This window comes from Pongo pygmaeus, chromosome 2, assembly GCF_028885625.2.
Source record: "Pongo pygmaeus isolate AG05252 chromosome 2, NHGRI_mPonPyg2-v2.0_pri, whole genome shotgun sequence".
NCBI lineage: Eukaryota > Metazoa > Chordata > Mammalia > Primates > Hominidae > Pongo > Pongo pygmaeus.
In genome coordinates, this window is record NC_085930.1 from 41635345 (window position 1) to 41650223 (window position 14879).

At 38.0% G+C, this 14879-nt stretch overlaps 1 protein-coding gene across 9 annotated transcripts in view; it reads right to left on the bottom strand.

Moving 5' to 3' along the window:
* Positions 1-14879, bottom strand: part of MORC1 (MORC family CW-type zinc finger 1) — a 169201-nt gene that overhangs the window by 25667 nt on the left and 128655 nt on the right. For all 9 annotated transcript variants that reach the window (XM_054481556.1, XM_054481553.1, XM_054481554.1 and 6 more), the window contains one exon: positions 1661-1730. In XM_054481556.1, coding sequence (XP_054337531.1) covers positions 1661-1730 — 70 coding nt within the window. The remainder of the gene's footprint in view (positions 1-1660; positions 1731-14879) is intronic.

The following is a 14879-nucleotide window of genomic DNA, read 5'->3' on the forward strand; positions in this document are numbered from 1 at the left end:
TTAAAGCAGGAAGAGACCTAGAGTCATTTAGTTAGTCTTCTCACTCAGAGGACCTCAAAATTATAGGTTCACAGGGCTTGGTGATTTATTTCCAGCTCACAGCAAAACAGAAATTCTATGATCCACTTGGATTGTTTTAAGAGTGTCTTGGGGACAGTATAAGCAATGAGTCAATGTGTCCTTCTTCCATGTAGAAGTCTTTATTATAACTGTCCAGATATCTTGTTCCACCAAGTAAACCTTTACCAAGAAGTTTAGGGTTATTGAAGGCTAAGTAGAAGAGGACATCAACAAGCAAACTTCTAGATGGTGGGTAAATGGCTGAGGATCTGCCTGACCCTTTTAAGGAAAAAGAATGAATGGACAGATGTTTTCCAACCATGCTGTAGGCACCATTGGTTTTACTCACTGACTTGCAATGCAAAGTGAAAATTTTTAACCCAACAGCTAATTCAAAATAATAGTCATTTAAAAACATTTCACAATTTGTTCCTGCCAAACCTAGGATGAGTATTTAAAATTAAATATTAATTTTAGGATAAAATTGTATTAGCAATTTTTCTAGTACAATTTGGAAATCCAACAGAACCATACTTGAAGGCACAGTAGTAGTTTGAACTGTCTATAAAAGATTGGCTTTAAAATTAAGACACCCTTACAAAAGAAATCCTGATGGTGGAATTGCAAATTATTATAATTAAGATGAAAAAGAAAAAGTGTGATTTCTTAGGGACCTCACTAATGGGTTCAAACATAAAGTTGTGAATGAATAGCTGATTAGGTTACCTAAGCAACAAAGTATGAAGGAAGGAAAAACGTGCCACCAAAAGAGAACATAAAACCATGGCATGGATTGATAAAGAAAAGGATTGGGAATGATGAGACCAAATGAGCTGAGACTAAGAAGACTAAGATCTTTAAAACTTATTTCAAAATAAGACAAAGACAATGAAAATAATGGATGTGTTTCTTGGGTCCAATAGTATAATATCAAAATTAAAAGATAATGGCATAATAACATTAGAATGCATAATAAAAGAATTACAGTAATAATAATGAACACTAAGAAAATAAAATATTTTGAATCCAGTTTGTTTTCAGCTTCTCTATCCACGAAATTATTACTGCATTGAATATTATAAGATGGCAACTTCATGCCTTAAATAAGTTCAAGTCTTTTACCTGAGACACATTACATCCCCTGGGCATGAAGAAACTAATAAACGTGTTTGTTGAACTACTTTTAGGGACCTCAGAAGAATCATGAAAAGCAGAAAGTTACTAAAAGATGAAAAAACGGGGACTGTCATCATCATAATTTTCAAAACAGATTTTGAAAATTATTGACCTGATATCAATCCTAATCAAAATTAGAAAGAGAATTCAAGACAGAGAGTGGCATAAGTCTATGGAAATTTCAGGCAGTGTGGCAGTGCTGGGGACACTGTCCTCAGCCAGAAAGTGTCTCTCTGCCCCGTCAAAACACACAAGGTTGGCAGCTCACCCTCTCTCTACTCCTCTCACTTCTAGAACAACAAACTTAATTTTTTAAAATCCAAGTTGCTGACAAACTTCTGATCTATATATCAGGCTGTCAAGCCATACTGAAAATATCTCAAACATTATAGCTAATATATATATACGAGCTGATTTTTTTTACCTTGGTTTAAAAGAGGAATTTCCTTTTTTTCTTGTTTCAATGAAACATCAGTGTTGCTTTTATCTGAAACCTGAAAAACAAGCTCTTTATTTAAAACTGTACAAAAACATAGGACATATTATAAACTTGACAAAAGACCTTGAAAAGCAGTGTCCCCAGCAGAAAAGAAATCATAATGTTAGCAGCAGTAAAGCTATGCATTTTTTATAAAAGGAACAAATGGTACATGTACAAAACGATAATAGCATAAATCTCAAGGATGATTGCATTATCATAGTCATGTTTACTCATTTGATTTCTTTAAAGGGATTTTTGTATTTCTACTAATATTTGTGCAGATATTTTAAAAATTGATATTACACATCGATGTAACAATGTCTACAACAAATGGGTCAAGTATTTGATTCACCAGCAACAACCATTGAGCCTCTATTGTTTTGAGGAAGCTTAGGGTACCTCTGGTTGCTGCAAAGCAAACAGAGTAAGAGTTCAGCATCCCTGCAATGAAAACTTTGGAGAGTTTGGGGCTGGGGCCTGTAGTCCCAAAGCATAATAGATAAGAAGATGGGGAAAGGGAGTTGACCTGGAATACTGGGGGATGGGATATCTCTTCTTCTGACAGAATCCCAGGCCAGTTGCCTGAAAGGGGCTGCAGAGCCTTAGTGTATTGATTGCTGGAGCCAGGAGGGTTACTGGCACCTGGAGAGAGAGGATGGATATGTGCTGGTGTGCGATTGGGAGGCTGAGAGGGTGGGAGTGGACGGGGGACATTTGAGGGGTGGAGTGCACCATTAATAAGCCAGGTATATCATCACTTTGGGAATCCTGTTAAGATCCATTTTACAAGGCTCACATAAAGCTGACTTACACTTTGGGAATACACCTTAGATGAGAGAGAGAGAGAGAGAGAGAATGTGTCTGTTTATGCCTTCAGGGAAAGACACCCAGAATGCTCCCTCTACGTATTTTGTTAAACTGTGAGAAAGTGGAGGAATAGGCAGTTATGAAAGAAAGAAAATGAAGAAAGCAAGCAGAAGGCAAAAGCTCCTGTCTGCTCCTTGTTCTGAAGGCCCCTGAACACACAATGATGCGCATGCAACCATGTCCCCATCTGTTACCTCATGTAAGACAGGGAGCTGTCAGGTTTTTTGAAGTTTGCTCATTGTAGATACATCTCTCATCTTTCATGCCCTCTCTAACCTGCTAAACAAATGTAGTCCAGAGAGGATGTCAACTCTCTTTTTTTCCCCTCCCAGGAAATAAACGAGTATTTTTACGTAGCATTCCGGAAACTGTGCTCTCTAAGGAAGCAGGTTAAATGGGCACATATGTAGCCTAGCAACAAAATAACTGTGTAGCTGTCTATCATTGCCATTTTCCATTTCACCTAAATCAAGAGCAAGAAAAGCCTTATGGATAAGGGAAAAATAAATAAGACTACTTCTAAGCTACTTTTGTCTATTTCAAAAAATTTTTGTACTTAAACTGTAAATAAGTTCCTGCCCCAGGAAATAATCAACATGCATATTTTTAAAGATCATTTTGAAAAAAATCTTGAAAGTGACCTTAAAGTGTATGTTTTATTTACTTCTGATTAACATAAAATTTAAAGTTTTCTTCTGATGCACTGATATATAAGGAAAATCTACATGATATTAAGTGTCTCCAACTTCAGACTAAAGATTTTTCAGACCAGTTTATAAGCAGCATAGACTATTATCAACAACAGCTAATAGGAACCACAAGATAAGCTTATGAGAGGAACTATTTAATGCCTTTTCCTATAAGCGCTTTGTTATAATCCATGATGATTATAACAAAATGTGTTAATTTTCTTTGGTAGCTTTCTTTTATGATGAAATCAGACAAGATGAAAGTATCCAAGGTTAATGAAAATGACAGCACTCCCAGAAGAGAAATTTTGTTGTTGGTGTTATTAATACAGCCTCATGAAATTAATTACGTTTGTATTCTATTGTTTAGTTCTCTGCTTTGAGCTCTGAAGGGCTGTTTTCCCTAGGATCAGATATGCCCTCTTTCCCCAAAAATGTTATTTGTACAAGCTCTGCCATCTCTATAACATGAAAAATTTTTCATTTCCTTTGCTGTATTATCTTTATTCTAATGTTTAAAAGATTTTTGGATAAATGATTTAAAGCCTACAGTATTTTCTTTGAAATAACATTGTGTAAATCTGATTTTATAGGATGCTGCCTTCTATTACAATATAGTTGAGGGTCTGAATTTTTTCAAGATGAGACAAGAAAACACACAGCCATTTTTTCGATTATGTTATTTGTATATTTGATCTTATTTACAAAGGTCTTTCATTTACATTAATTGGTTTCCTTATAGAAATGTTCTTCAGTCACTTAGGCTTAACTGTGTCTCATATTCTGAAGCTGGAGGAAATCTCTTGCCTGAGATTTTTACCTATATCATCAAATAGACAACACCTCATACAAAGTAAATGAGATTATAGCTAAGTCTTAACATAGAGTTTAAGACATCTTAATTAAAATTATGTTAACAATGAGCAGGATGGGATTTGTCAGTTCTCCAAGGGATGTGATGGATCAACATAATACCACATGCTCCATTTTGTAAAGTATCTACTTAAGAAGATAAATCATAAATAAGTCAGAGGAAAAAAGAACACGCCACAGGCAGCTGTGCAACACCTATTTAATTTCATTGCTGTTAAGGAAACTTAAAAACTGAGTGATATCACTTTATCTGATTTCTTTACTTCTACTCCTTTACCCCTCCACGCCTACTTCAAGCACTTATTATTATGAAGGAGCCATAAGGACTATAAGACCAGTAAATACCTTTCTGCCAACTTCAAAGACCCCTTCTGTTTGCACTCGTCCACAGTTAACATTATGTTCCAGGCCCTCCCCTTCACTCAGTAATTTATTCACTAACATTGGGTTTCTAGTGTGGGCCAGATACTACCACGGTGAAAAGTTCAAAGTCCTGCTGATATGGTTTGGCTGTGTCCCCACCCAAATCTCATCTTGAATTGTAGCTCCCATAATCCCCACCTGTCATGGGAGGGACCTGGTGGGAGGTAATTGAATCATAGGGGCGGGTTTTTCCTGGCTGTTCTTGTCTCATGAGATCTGATGGTTTTATAAAGGGCAGTTCCCCTACACATGCTCTCTTGCCTGCCGCCATGTAAGACATGCCTCTGCTCCTCTGCCTTCCACCATGATTGTGAGGCCTCCCCAGCCATGTGGAATCTCTTTCTTTATAAATTATCCAGTCTCAGGTATTTCTTCATAGCAGTATGAAAATGGACTAATATACCTGCCTTTATGGAACATATTTTCTACATTCAATAAATAAAAATATAATATACTGTCAGGTAATGGAAGTTTTGTGAAGAAAAATAACACAGGTGAGAGAGAGTGATGTAAGTTCCTGCATAATCTGACCCCCCCACCTCTCTGTCGTCATCTCACATCTCCATTTGGCTCTCCAGAAGCTCTTTCACAAATATGCCAGGCACACTCCTCTCACGTCTTTGGCTTGTTGTTTTATAGACTTGTTTGTTCCCCCAGCTTTTTCCTAGTCTTTCCTAAGCATCCACTCAGTGGGGCCATCTGCGGTCACTCTACCTAAAATTGCAACTCCTGTTCATCACATGCAACACAGATACTTCCTATTCCCTTCCCATGCTTTCTTTTTCTCCCTAATACTTGTCATTATCTACCATACACCATATTTACTTATTCATCTTGTCTACTGAATGATCCCCCCACTAGAATGGAAGCTCCACAAAGGCAGGGAGGATTGTCTGTTTTTACCCCTGCTGGATCCCCATTGTTTAGGACAGTAACTGATGCTCAAGACAGTCACAGAATAAAAGAAAGTAGAAAAAAATCAAGTCATGAAAATACATGTGTGCTGCTGACAGTGGTGATGGGGGTAGTGTGGGTAGTGGAGTCTAGGTATATGAACGACAAAGGAAAAGGCTTAGGTTTATGTTTCTCTGTTTCTCTCTCTCTCTGTCTCTTACCTGTATTATTTTTCTTCACAGAATTTATATGACCTGATATTATATTACATATTTACACTTTTATTTATTTAATATTCCTTAGGGTACTGGAGGCCAACAATGGTCAGGGTGGCTACAGTAGACTAAGAGAAGGAATGAGCAGTGGGGTCTGTAGCCTCAAAAGACATCAGGCCAGGACATTTAGGGCCTTGAGGGCCACAGCAAAGTCACTGAGTTTTGTTCTAAGTATGAGCAGAAGCCGTGGAAGTGTTCTGAGTAGGAGAATGACATAATATGACATATTCTGGATGACATACTCAGATTTTTAGACTGTGGAGGCCAAGAGAAACAGTAAGATGATTTATAGGAGTACTGTTGTAGTCCAGGTAAGAGATGTCAGTGTGTTGGCCAAGGTGGAGCTATGGAGGTGGTAAAATATGTTCTATGTTTAAAGGTTGATTCAGCAAGATTGGCTGATGGGTTGAGTGCAGGATGAGAAAGAAGGAGAGAAATTCAGGATGATTCCCAGGTTTTGGCCAGAGCAGCAGTGAATGGTGGTATCATTTACTGAGTTAAGGAAGCATGAAGATGTCTCTTGGAATTCTTTCCTCTCTTGATCTTCATAGCCTTCTATGTCTCAACTCTCTCTGGGTAGTTCATCCTTTTTCTGTCTACTCTCAACTTCTCAAGGAACCTATTAAAATTTCTGGAGTTAAGCTGTCACACTTAATCAAACAGTGGCTTCATTGGCATCATCAACCCTAACTTTTCACCTTTGCTCCAGTTATTTCCAACTGATCTCATGACACACGTGAATGTCTTGCTGAAACTTCAAATCCTCAGTCCTATCTTTGACCACTTGGTCAGATTCCCTGTCAATGCTCTTCATTCTATTCACAGTACCGTTTTTGTTCCAGATTGCCATCTCAGAACTGCTTTCATTATTTAGTTTTCCATATTTCTTACCAAGCTGTACTACCTTTCTTTTAAAATTTCTTAAGTTTTTCTTGTCTTTCTATACTACGATTTTTCAGGAAGCATCCATCCTATGTGTTTTTGTTGGTCTTTAGTTTCTCCTTTTTACAGTCCAAGCCATTATCCCAATCTGATTAATTTTTTTAAACAAAATATCCATGATTAAATGTTCCTTCTTAAAACCATCCCTAGGCCCTGCATGCTACTATCTCACGCACAAACTCTTTATCTGTCTTTCAAAGCTCTTTTCAATGTGATTCTAAGTTATCCAGACACAATTTTAGTATTTCTTAACAAATATCTCTTGTTATAATCAAAATGTTCTCTTCAGAGTTCCCTAAAATTACCATATACACTCTTGCTTCCACATCTCTGCCATGTAAATGTTCTACCTGGAATGGCTTCTCTCTTCTCTTCATTTCTTAAAAGTTGTATTCACAACTTTTAAAGACAAGTATACATCCTACTCTTTCCAAAACATCTTTTTTGTTATTACTCCAGCACATATTCTTCCTTCCTCTGAATAACTATTAACAGTAAGTTGCATACAGTTTATTTACTCTTACTACTGTTATCAATAGTCAAGCATTTTATCTATATGACCCAGATAAGACTGGACCCTACAGCAGCCTTGGATTCTTACCTTGATCCTTCTAAGCAAAACTCAAAATGTGACTCCATCTCCCAAAAACAAATCCAACTCTATAAAGCTTTGATAAATTTACAGATTTTACTAAAGATTATATTGGAAAATGGAGGAAATGATTACATGTAGCAAAAAATTGTATCAACTAAATAATTTTAACTTCTTCATCTGCTAACTGCCTCATCTCTCTCTGCACACCTGCAGCTTCTCCAGTTCTGCAGCTCCCGGTATTTTCACTTTTGGCAGTGCCCCTCCCCTCTTCTATCTTCCACATAAGCTCACTCTTTAGCTCTCTCTTTTTTTCCACAAAGAAATTTTACTTTGTCAATTTTCATTCTGCTAGCTCACCCAATAAAGGCTGAATTTGTCTTCTTCAGAATTACAGAAGGTGGCTTTAAAAAATACTTTTTATAATGCAAATAATTATTTTCATTCTATCATGAATATAATTCTCATAACAACCTTGAGAACAGATGGCATTATTACTCTCATTTTATATACAAGAAAACAGAATATCAAAATTTGACACAACTGACAAACCTCATGGAGGTCTGAATTTGAGCCTGGGTCAGCCTGTCAGAGTGTACAGCCTGTATCCTTTCCATAACATAATACTACCTCATGGTGTTGTAAAAATGTCTTCCAATTTTTTTGTTCCTTCAGCATAACAGATACTTGACTTTTTTGGTGTCCCTCAAAAATCTCTAACATAGTATTGTTCAATAAATTTGTTTTGATTAATTGGCTCGTGGTTGCTGGTAGTTCAGACTTTAGCACTTGAATACTTAGATTCCTTATAAGTCATCCACAAGGTTTTTCCTTAGGTCAGGGACTATATCACACATTGTTTTTGTGTCTCTCTGAACGTTTGCTGGAGAACTGATGAACAGTCCTGTGGAGGATGAGTATAGATGATCTTTCCTTCAAAGCCCTTAGGGCAGCTCTGGTTTGCATCTTGTAAGAGGGCTTCCCGAGAAATGTCTAGTATTATTAGCAATGACCACAGCATTGTACAGATTCATAAAGAGGTGATGGTGGCACCATCAACCAGGAATGGTAGCATCATCAAAGCTGATGAGAAATCACCTGCTTTTGAAATTAAGGCAACTTCAGTAATCTGAAATTATGTTACTGTACTACCAGTGCAGTTTTCTATTTTAAAAAGGCATTCTGTCGGGAGTCCGAAAAATGATGTGTATCTAGGGTGAATGCAGTTGATTTAGGGACTAATTTTGCAAGTTTTTGTTTTTCTTTTTTATCTGCTTTTAGGTTACTTCGTCACCTTTTCAGTCTCATTGTTATGATTCGCTATCATGTAGTACTGACGCCAAACACAGTACTTATAGTTGTTTTTCATTTTTTTTGGCCACCATAAAACATAAACCCAGACACGGTAGCAACTCATCAGCTCTTCTAGATGTTCTCCAGTTTTTATAACATACCATGAAGGCCCTGTTAATGATCTTAGGGATTCAGAGTGCACTGATGTTTTTTCTAAGCTGGAATCTGCCTCTTTTGAAAGCTTCCCCAAAGAGCTGACCAGGCACAACTGGTAAATGACTTGGCTCAGTTCTGAGACAGGAAGATGGTTCCATCTACTCATTGCTATGTATCTTTCTTGAGCCTCAGAAAGTGCTCTGTTCTAGACACCAGAGGATACATGTTTCATAATAAATACAAGGTTTCATTGCCAAACTCTTGAAATACTTTTGTCAGCAGTGTTCTGACCATCACGTGCTTAAAAATGTCTATAGATTGGGAAAATGAAACACATCCCTCTGTCAGTCTGCTCTTGAGGCCAGCTGCAAGCCAAAAGAAGACCTAAATGACCACAGAGACAAAAGGGCCAGTCAGTCAATAAAAAAAATTGTATGGTTCCTGGTTATTAAATAGAAGGTCTATTCGAACCTTACTATAACCACACCATACATATTCTTCCATGTCTTAGCAAATCTGGGTTTGCCTCTGACATTCAGAATACTAACTGAAAGATTATTACTATAAAATATGAATAAATGACAAACACCAATATTTATGAGAAAGGCATATGTTGCTTCATGTTAGAATTAGAACATTTCTACAATGTCGGTTTGGAGTGTGTGTTCCTCCAAGATGAAAAAAAGCATGTACATGTGTTTTTTAATAAAGTCAGTACTTTTATCGCTCTGTCTTGAGCCTCAGCACATTATTGCTATTCAACTTCTCTAACTGCTGGCATCAGTAATTTTATTCCCCTGGTGTTCCTCAGTTTTGCGGCTCGTTTCAAATTGACCATTTGCTTTCCTGGCCATCTATTGTGGTCTGGCAACCTATTCTTCCCAGTCACCTTTCAGAATAGATCCCCTAGGATGTTTAGTCTGTGTGGTTACTTCTTACCTCTCACCTGGTGATATAATTTGGATGAGCTGTTTACTTCTTTGATAGGATGTAAGATAATCTAATCTCATTGTTTCATTTGTACTTTATCGTTTTTATGAAGCATTGTATAGTAACAGCTGATCAGAGTGCATCACTTTTGAGGGGCATGGAAAATACCAGATCCATTCCCAGATCCAGGGTGGTATGGAGTTTGCCTGGAGTAAAGTCGAACTGCCAGTTTATCACACAGCAGTGCACAGGAGTTTGTAACTATATCTAAACAAACCCTTAATTACAGCAGTACCACAGGACACTGTTCTTCCAGTAACAGCAGAACTATAGCAACATCTACTCAGACACTGATTCTCCTGACAAAGGCTAGCATACCTATAAAAGGTGTGATTTAAAAAAAATTCTGCTTCCTTCCTATCTGGGATTAACTGGGACAAATTTGAACTTTACACATGGGTTTGGAAATGCCTGAGACAGAACACAGTTCAGAATACTCACTATTCATTAAAAAACAGGGCAGGACATGTGTTTTGGAGCATGGAAGACAGAAAATAATAAGATTTTCTGGAGGCCAAAGGTAAAGCAACAACAGCTCATGGAAGGGGTTGGTGGTAAAGTTATGACCACAACCATATTACTAGAGTGATAATCTTGGACAAGAAAAATACTTTCTTTTTTAGAAGCCAGGAATTAGTGGAGACCCCAAGAAGATGAGCCTCATGACTATGACTGGACTCTAGCTTGACTAGAAGGACAAAAGCTGGGTCTTAGAAGAAAAGAACTATTAATACATTGTTTAGGTCAGATTTAGGGTGAATATGGAGGGAAATGGGCTGAAGAGAGCTTAGTCTGGGCAAGGCATGGATGATGGATTGGTCTTTTAAAATTGATTCAAGACACCTGGCTGGAGATGCCCATCTAAAAAACTTTGGAAACACAAGCCAAAATGCTGAATGTTAGCCAGTGTAATATATAGGTGGCCCTTGAAACTCTCATGCCTGAGTAAAGTGTATTTATGTACTTCAACTGACCCAAGTGGAATGGGGTGATTGAATTCATGTAGGGTACAGTTATGAAGGTGGGAGGTAAAGGGAGATGTCATATGGGGAGTGATTACAAAAGGAGGAGCAAAGTCAAACAGCCGGGGCTCACGGTGCCTACTTCCTGGCAGTGTGACCTTTAGCAAGTTTAATTTTCCCCATCTGTAAAATAGGGGTGAAAAGAATACTTGCCTCTCAGGTTATGAAGAGGTGAGGTGAGATGATGGAAGAACAGTACCTGAATCTCATCACGGCCACACAGAAAGAGAAAAGACTGACGCTACCACAATACATATGCCTGTGCACATGTGCGCGTGCGTACACATACACACACACACACACACACACACACAACTAGAATTTCTGGAGAATTCAGCTTTATAGGGTCAGAGATAATAAATATGAACCACCCTAGTTACCCTAAAATGGTGGAGAGAGCTGTAGCTGTGCTAAGAAGATTGTGAAAAATAAGAAGTTTGCTGAAATGCAGAGTCCCATACCAAATATCTCCGAAGGTCCAACTGAGAGGCTATCTAGAGCATTTGGAAAAGGATTAAGATTTTTTAAAGAAAAACTCCTCATTATTTTCCTGGCAGTTTTTTAATCTCCGGAAAATGCCTGGAGCTTTAACCAAATCCCAGTTGGAAACTTCTACAGCTCCAAATGATGTGCAAGGTCTTGCCAAGAACATGCTCATTGCATGGACTTTGAAAATGAATGGCTCACACTGGCTAAAAGGCCAAGCACAAATTAATATCAAAAACAAAAAATGCGGCCGGGAGTGATGGCTCATGCCTGTAATCCCAGCACTCTGGGAGGCCGAGGCAGGCGGATCATGAGTTGAGGAGATGGAGACCATCCTGGCTAACATGGAGAAATCCCGTGTCTACTAAAAATACAGAAAATTAGCAGGGCATGGTGGCGGGTGCCTGTAGTCCCAGCTACTCGAGAGGCTGAGGCAGGAGAATGGCGTGAACCTGGGAGGCAGAGCTTGCAGTGAGCTGAGATTGCGCCACTGCACTCCAGCCTGGGTGACAGAGCGAGACTCTGTCTCAAAAAAAAAAAAAAAAAAAAAAATTGCTGTGGAAGCAATACCAACAAAGAATATGAGCAGAAGTAACCAGAGATGGGACAAATGAAGCTCCACACCACATGAATGACCTGGAGCATGTTAAATGGGAGGCATGGTGCAGAACGAAATGCCAGACATTAGAAATGATCAGAAAATAAGGATTGTCCCACTGGGAAAAGAGGAAACAAGAAGAATGTGGTTTTTAAAAATTGCTTCAACAAGGCTGGGCATGGGGCTCATGCCTGTAATCCCACCACTTTGGGAGGCCAAGGTGGGTGGATCACTTGAGGCCAGGAGTTTGGGCCAGCCTTGCCAAGATGGAAGAACCTTGTCTCTATTAAAAATACAAAAATTAGCTGGATGTGGTGGTGCATGTAATTCCAGCTACTCGGGAGGCTGAGGCAAGAGAATCGCTTACAGTGAGTGGAGACTGTGCCACTGCACTCCAGCCTGGGTGACACAGGGAGACTCCGTCTCAAAAAAATTTAAAAGGTAAAATAAAAAAATAAAAAATTGCTTCAACAGACCACAGGCCTTAGAATAAAAACAATAAGAAGAGCATTCAATCAAGAATTGAGGGGCTCAGTGGGGGTAGGGAGGGAAGAAGTTAGGTAAATAAATAAAACATAACAGTGAGCCACAGCAGCAAGGTAATTTTGGAGAATGAATGATCAGATGGCTGAAATAATCAGCAATGGTAGAGTTAAATATGAATCTGGAAGGTAACAAATACTTTTTTTTCATTTCACTAGAAATTGCATAACTATTAGTACAAGAACCAGAGTGAGATGTTGCCTGAAACATGGAACAGAGAAAAATAAAGTGTTTTAATATGAAAAAAAAATCCTTTCAAAAGGCAGACTGATAGACATTTATTAATTTTATTAACATAGCAAAAACAAATCTGCCAATCAGAATGGAGTTATTCTCCCGAAAGCATGAAAAAAAGTACAGTTATAGGAGCACAGGCAGGCATAGGGCAAAGGTTCCCTGAGTTAGTGCTCTTTTAGTATTATAGTTGCATTGGTAACATCATCTCTGTCATGTCTGTTGGGGAGGTGGACACAGCAGGCTGTCTTAGCTGGACGCCTTTTAAATATTCAGGCACCTAGCTCACCAGCAACTGTCAGATTATAATTGGCCAGCCCATGCAGATGGGCATAACGGGACAGAATGCATAGCTTAAGTCAATATGTGCCTTCCAGTTGAACGGAAGCTGTATTTATCTTTTAAATGACTAAATTGATATTATGCTATAAAACAACAGTTTCATGAATTTGGACAATGTGAAGTCATCCCCATGAGATGAAGTTTCTTTGGTGTGCTGAATTTATTTCTTAGTTTCTTATACCTAAAAATAAGACCCTAGGTCCCACATCCAGTAAACTTGCCAAAATAATAAATACCACCTTTAGGGGTCAGCGGAGGGAGTCTTTTGTGGTAGCTAATTATTCTTCCTTAAGTGACAACCTCCTGCACCACCATTAGCACTGAGTGCCTTCCTTCTTGAAATGTAATAGACACAGGGGCACATACACTCACACGTGCACACAGACACATGCTATAATTAGAAGATAATTAGGAAGGAGCACGGGGGATGGGATGATCTTTTTTTAATTTCTAGGTTTAAGAAAGTACAGACAGACAACTTTGAGGAGCAATTATTTCCTACTTGAATTATTGCAACTACAGCCAAACAGAAATTAATGTGCATCTCTGGAGAATACGTGTTTATCCAAGTTAATTAGACACCATGAGTATGAAAACAGACATCCTGCTAGGATCACAGAGACACTAATAACTCATACCACACAGCTACACACAAGTAATATAAGAACTTGAGAACTATTACCTAAAAAGACAATATTTTAAATATAAACATCATCTCTAATTCCTGAAAAGGCACCTGCCAAAAGCTCTGTGCAAAGCTGAGAGAGGTGACAAAGTAAGGGCTCCATGAAAAACTCACACAGACTTTGAAACTTCTGAAAAGCAAGTGGTGAACAGTAATATTCACAGGTACAATTATATTACATTTTGCTTTGAAGAGGTCAAGAGAGGCGGCATTATTTATAACACCAGTTGCAGTTTTGTCTTTCTTTCCAGCCTCTGATTAAATTTTGACCCTTTTCCTTTCAAAAATACTTTGGTGTTTACTTGTCATTTAGTTGTTCTTTATTGTTAATAGTGAGGCTATTTCTGTTCCCATTCACAAATTATGTCTGCACCTTTTTAACATCCCTTCAAAGGGCTACTTCAAATGATTACAATTTATGGATGAAATCATATGATGTCTGGGAATAATGGGGGCAGGGAGGGGATATGGATGAAACAAGGCTGGCCATGAGTTGATAACTACTGGAGCTGGGAAATGGGCACACAGGAGTTGGTTGCACTATGTTTAAAATTTTCCAAAATCAAAAAATTTTTAAATAAAACCTTCATTATAGTTATATCATGCACCTTGTGACAATAATTTTCTAGTGAAGGACATTATCATAAGTCAAGCTAAAGTCAGAAGAAATGATATGTCCCTCACTGGCACAAGTGCAATTTAAACCTAATCCACAAATCTATATAGCATTTTGAGGGACTTTACCCTAAAGACATGTCCAAAGAGGCCAGGTCCTTTTCTAAATACTCTCACTTATCATGTCAATAATAGAACCATCCAGGCTACTGTAGTTACTCTTACGCGGGTTAAAGTTTAGCTATAAGCTTCTTGGCAATCAAGGTAAAAATGAAACTATAATCAGTAACAAAATTTATATTCAGATAAAAGAAAATACCAAATAGATTTTTTCCCTGACATTAAATTCTAATGTGTAAATTACTTTTAGTGAGTTTTTTAACAGAAAGGACACTATATAACATAATGAACACCATGGCTTCACAGATGAAGCATTTCTCATATAGTCAGTCCTTGAATCATTTCTTCCTGAACACCAAGGGCTTTTTACACTTGGTTCAGTGAAGGCAAAGCAACTCAATTCTACAGGAGCCCAGATATGTACTCTTTGATATCAACTATCAAGTTAGAAATACGAACATATTATTTAAAGGAGAAAATGGGGAGCATGCCCATAATCCTTGAATACACTTTTCTCTGCCTA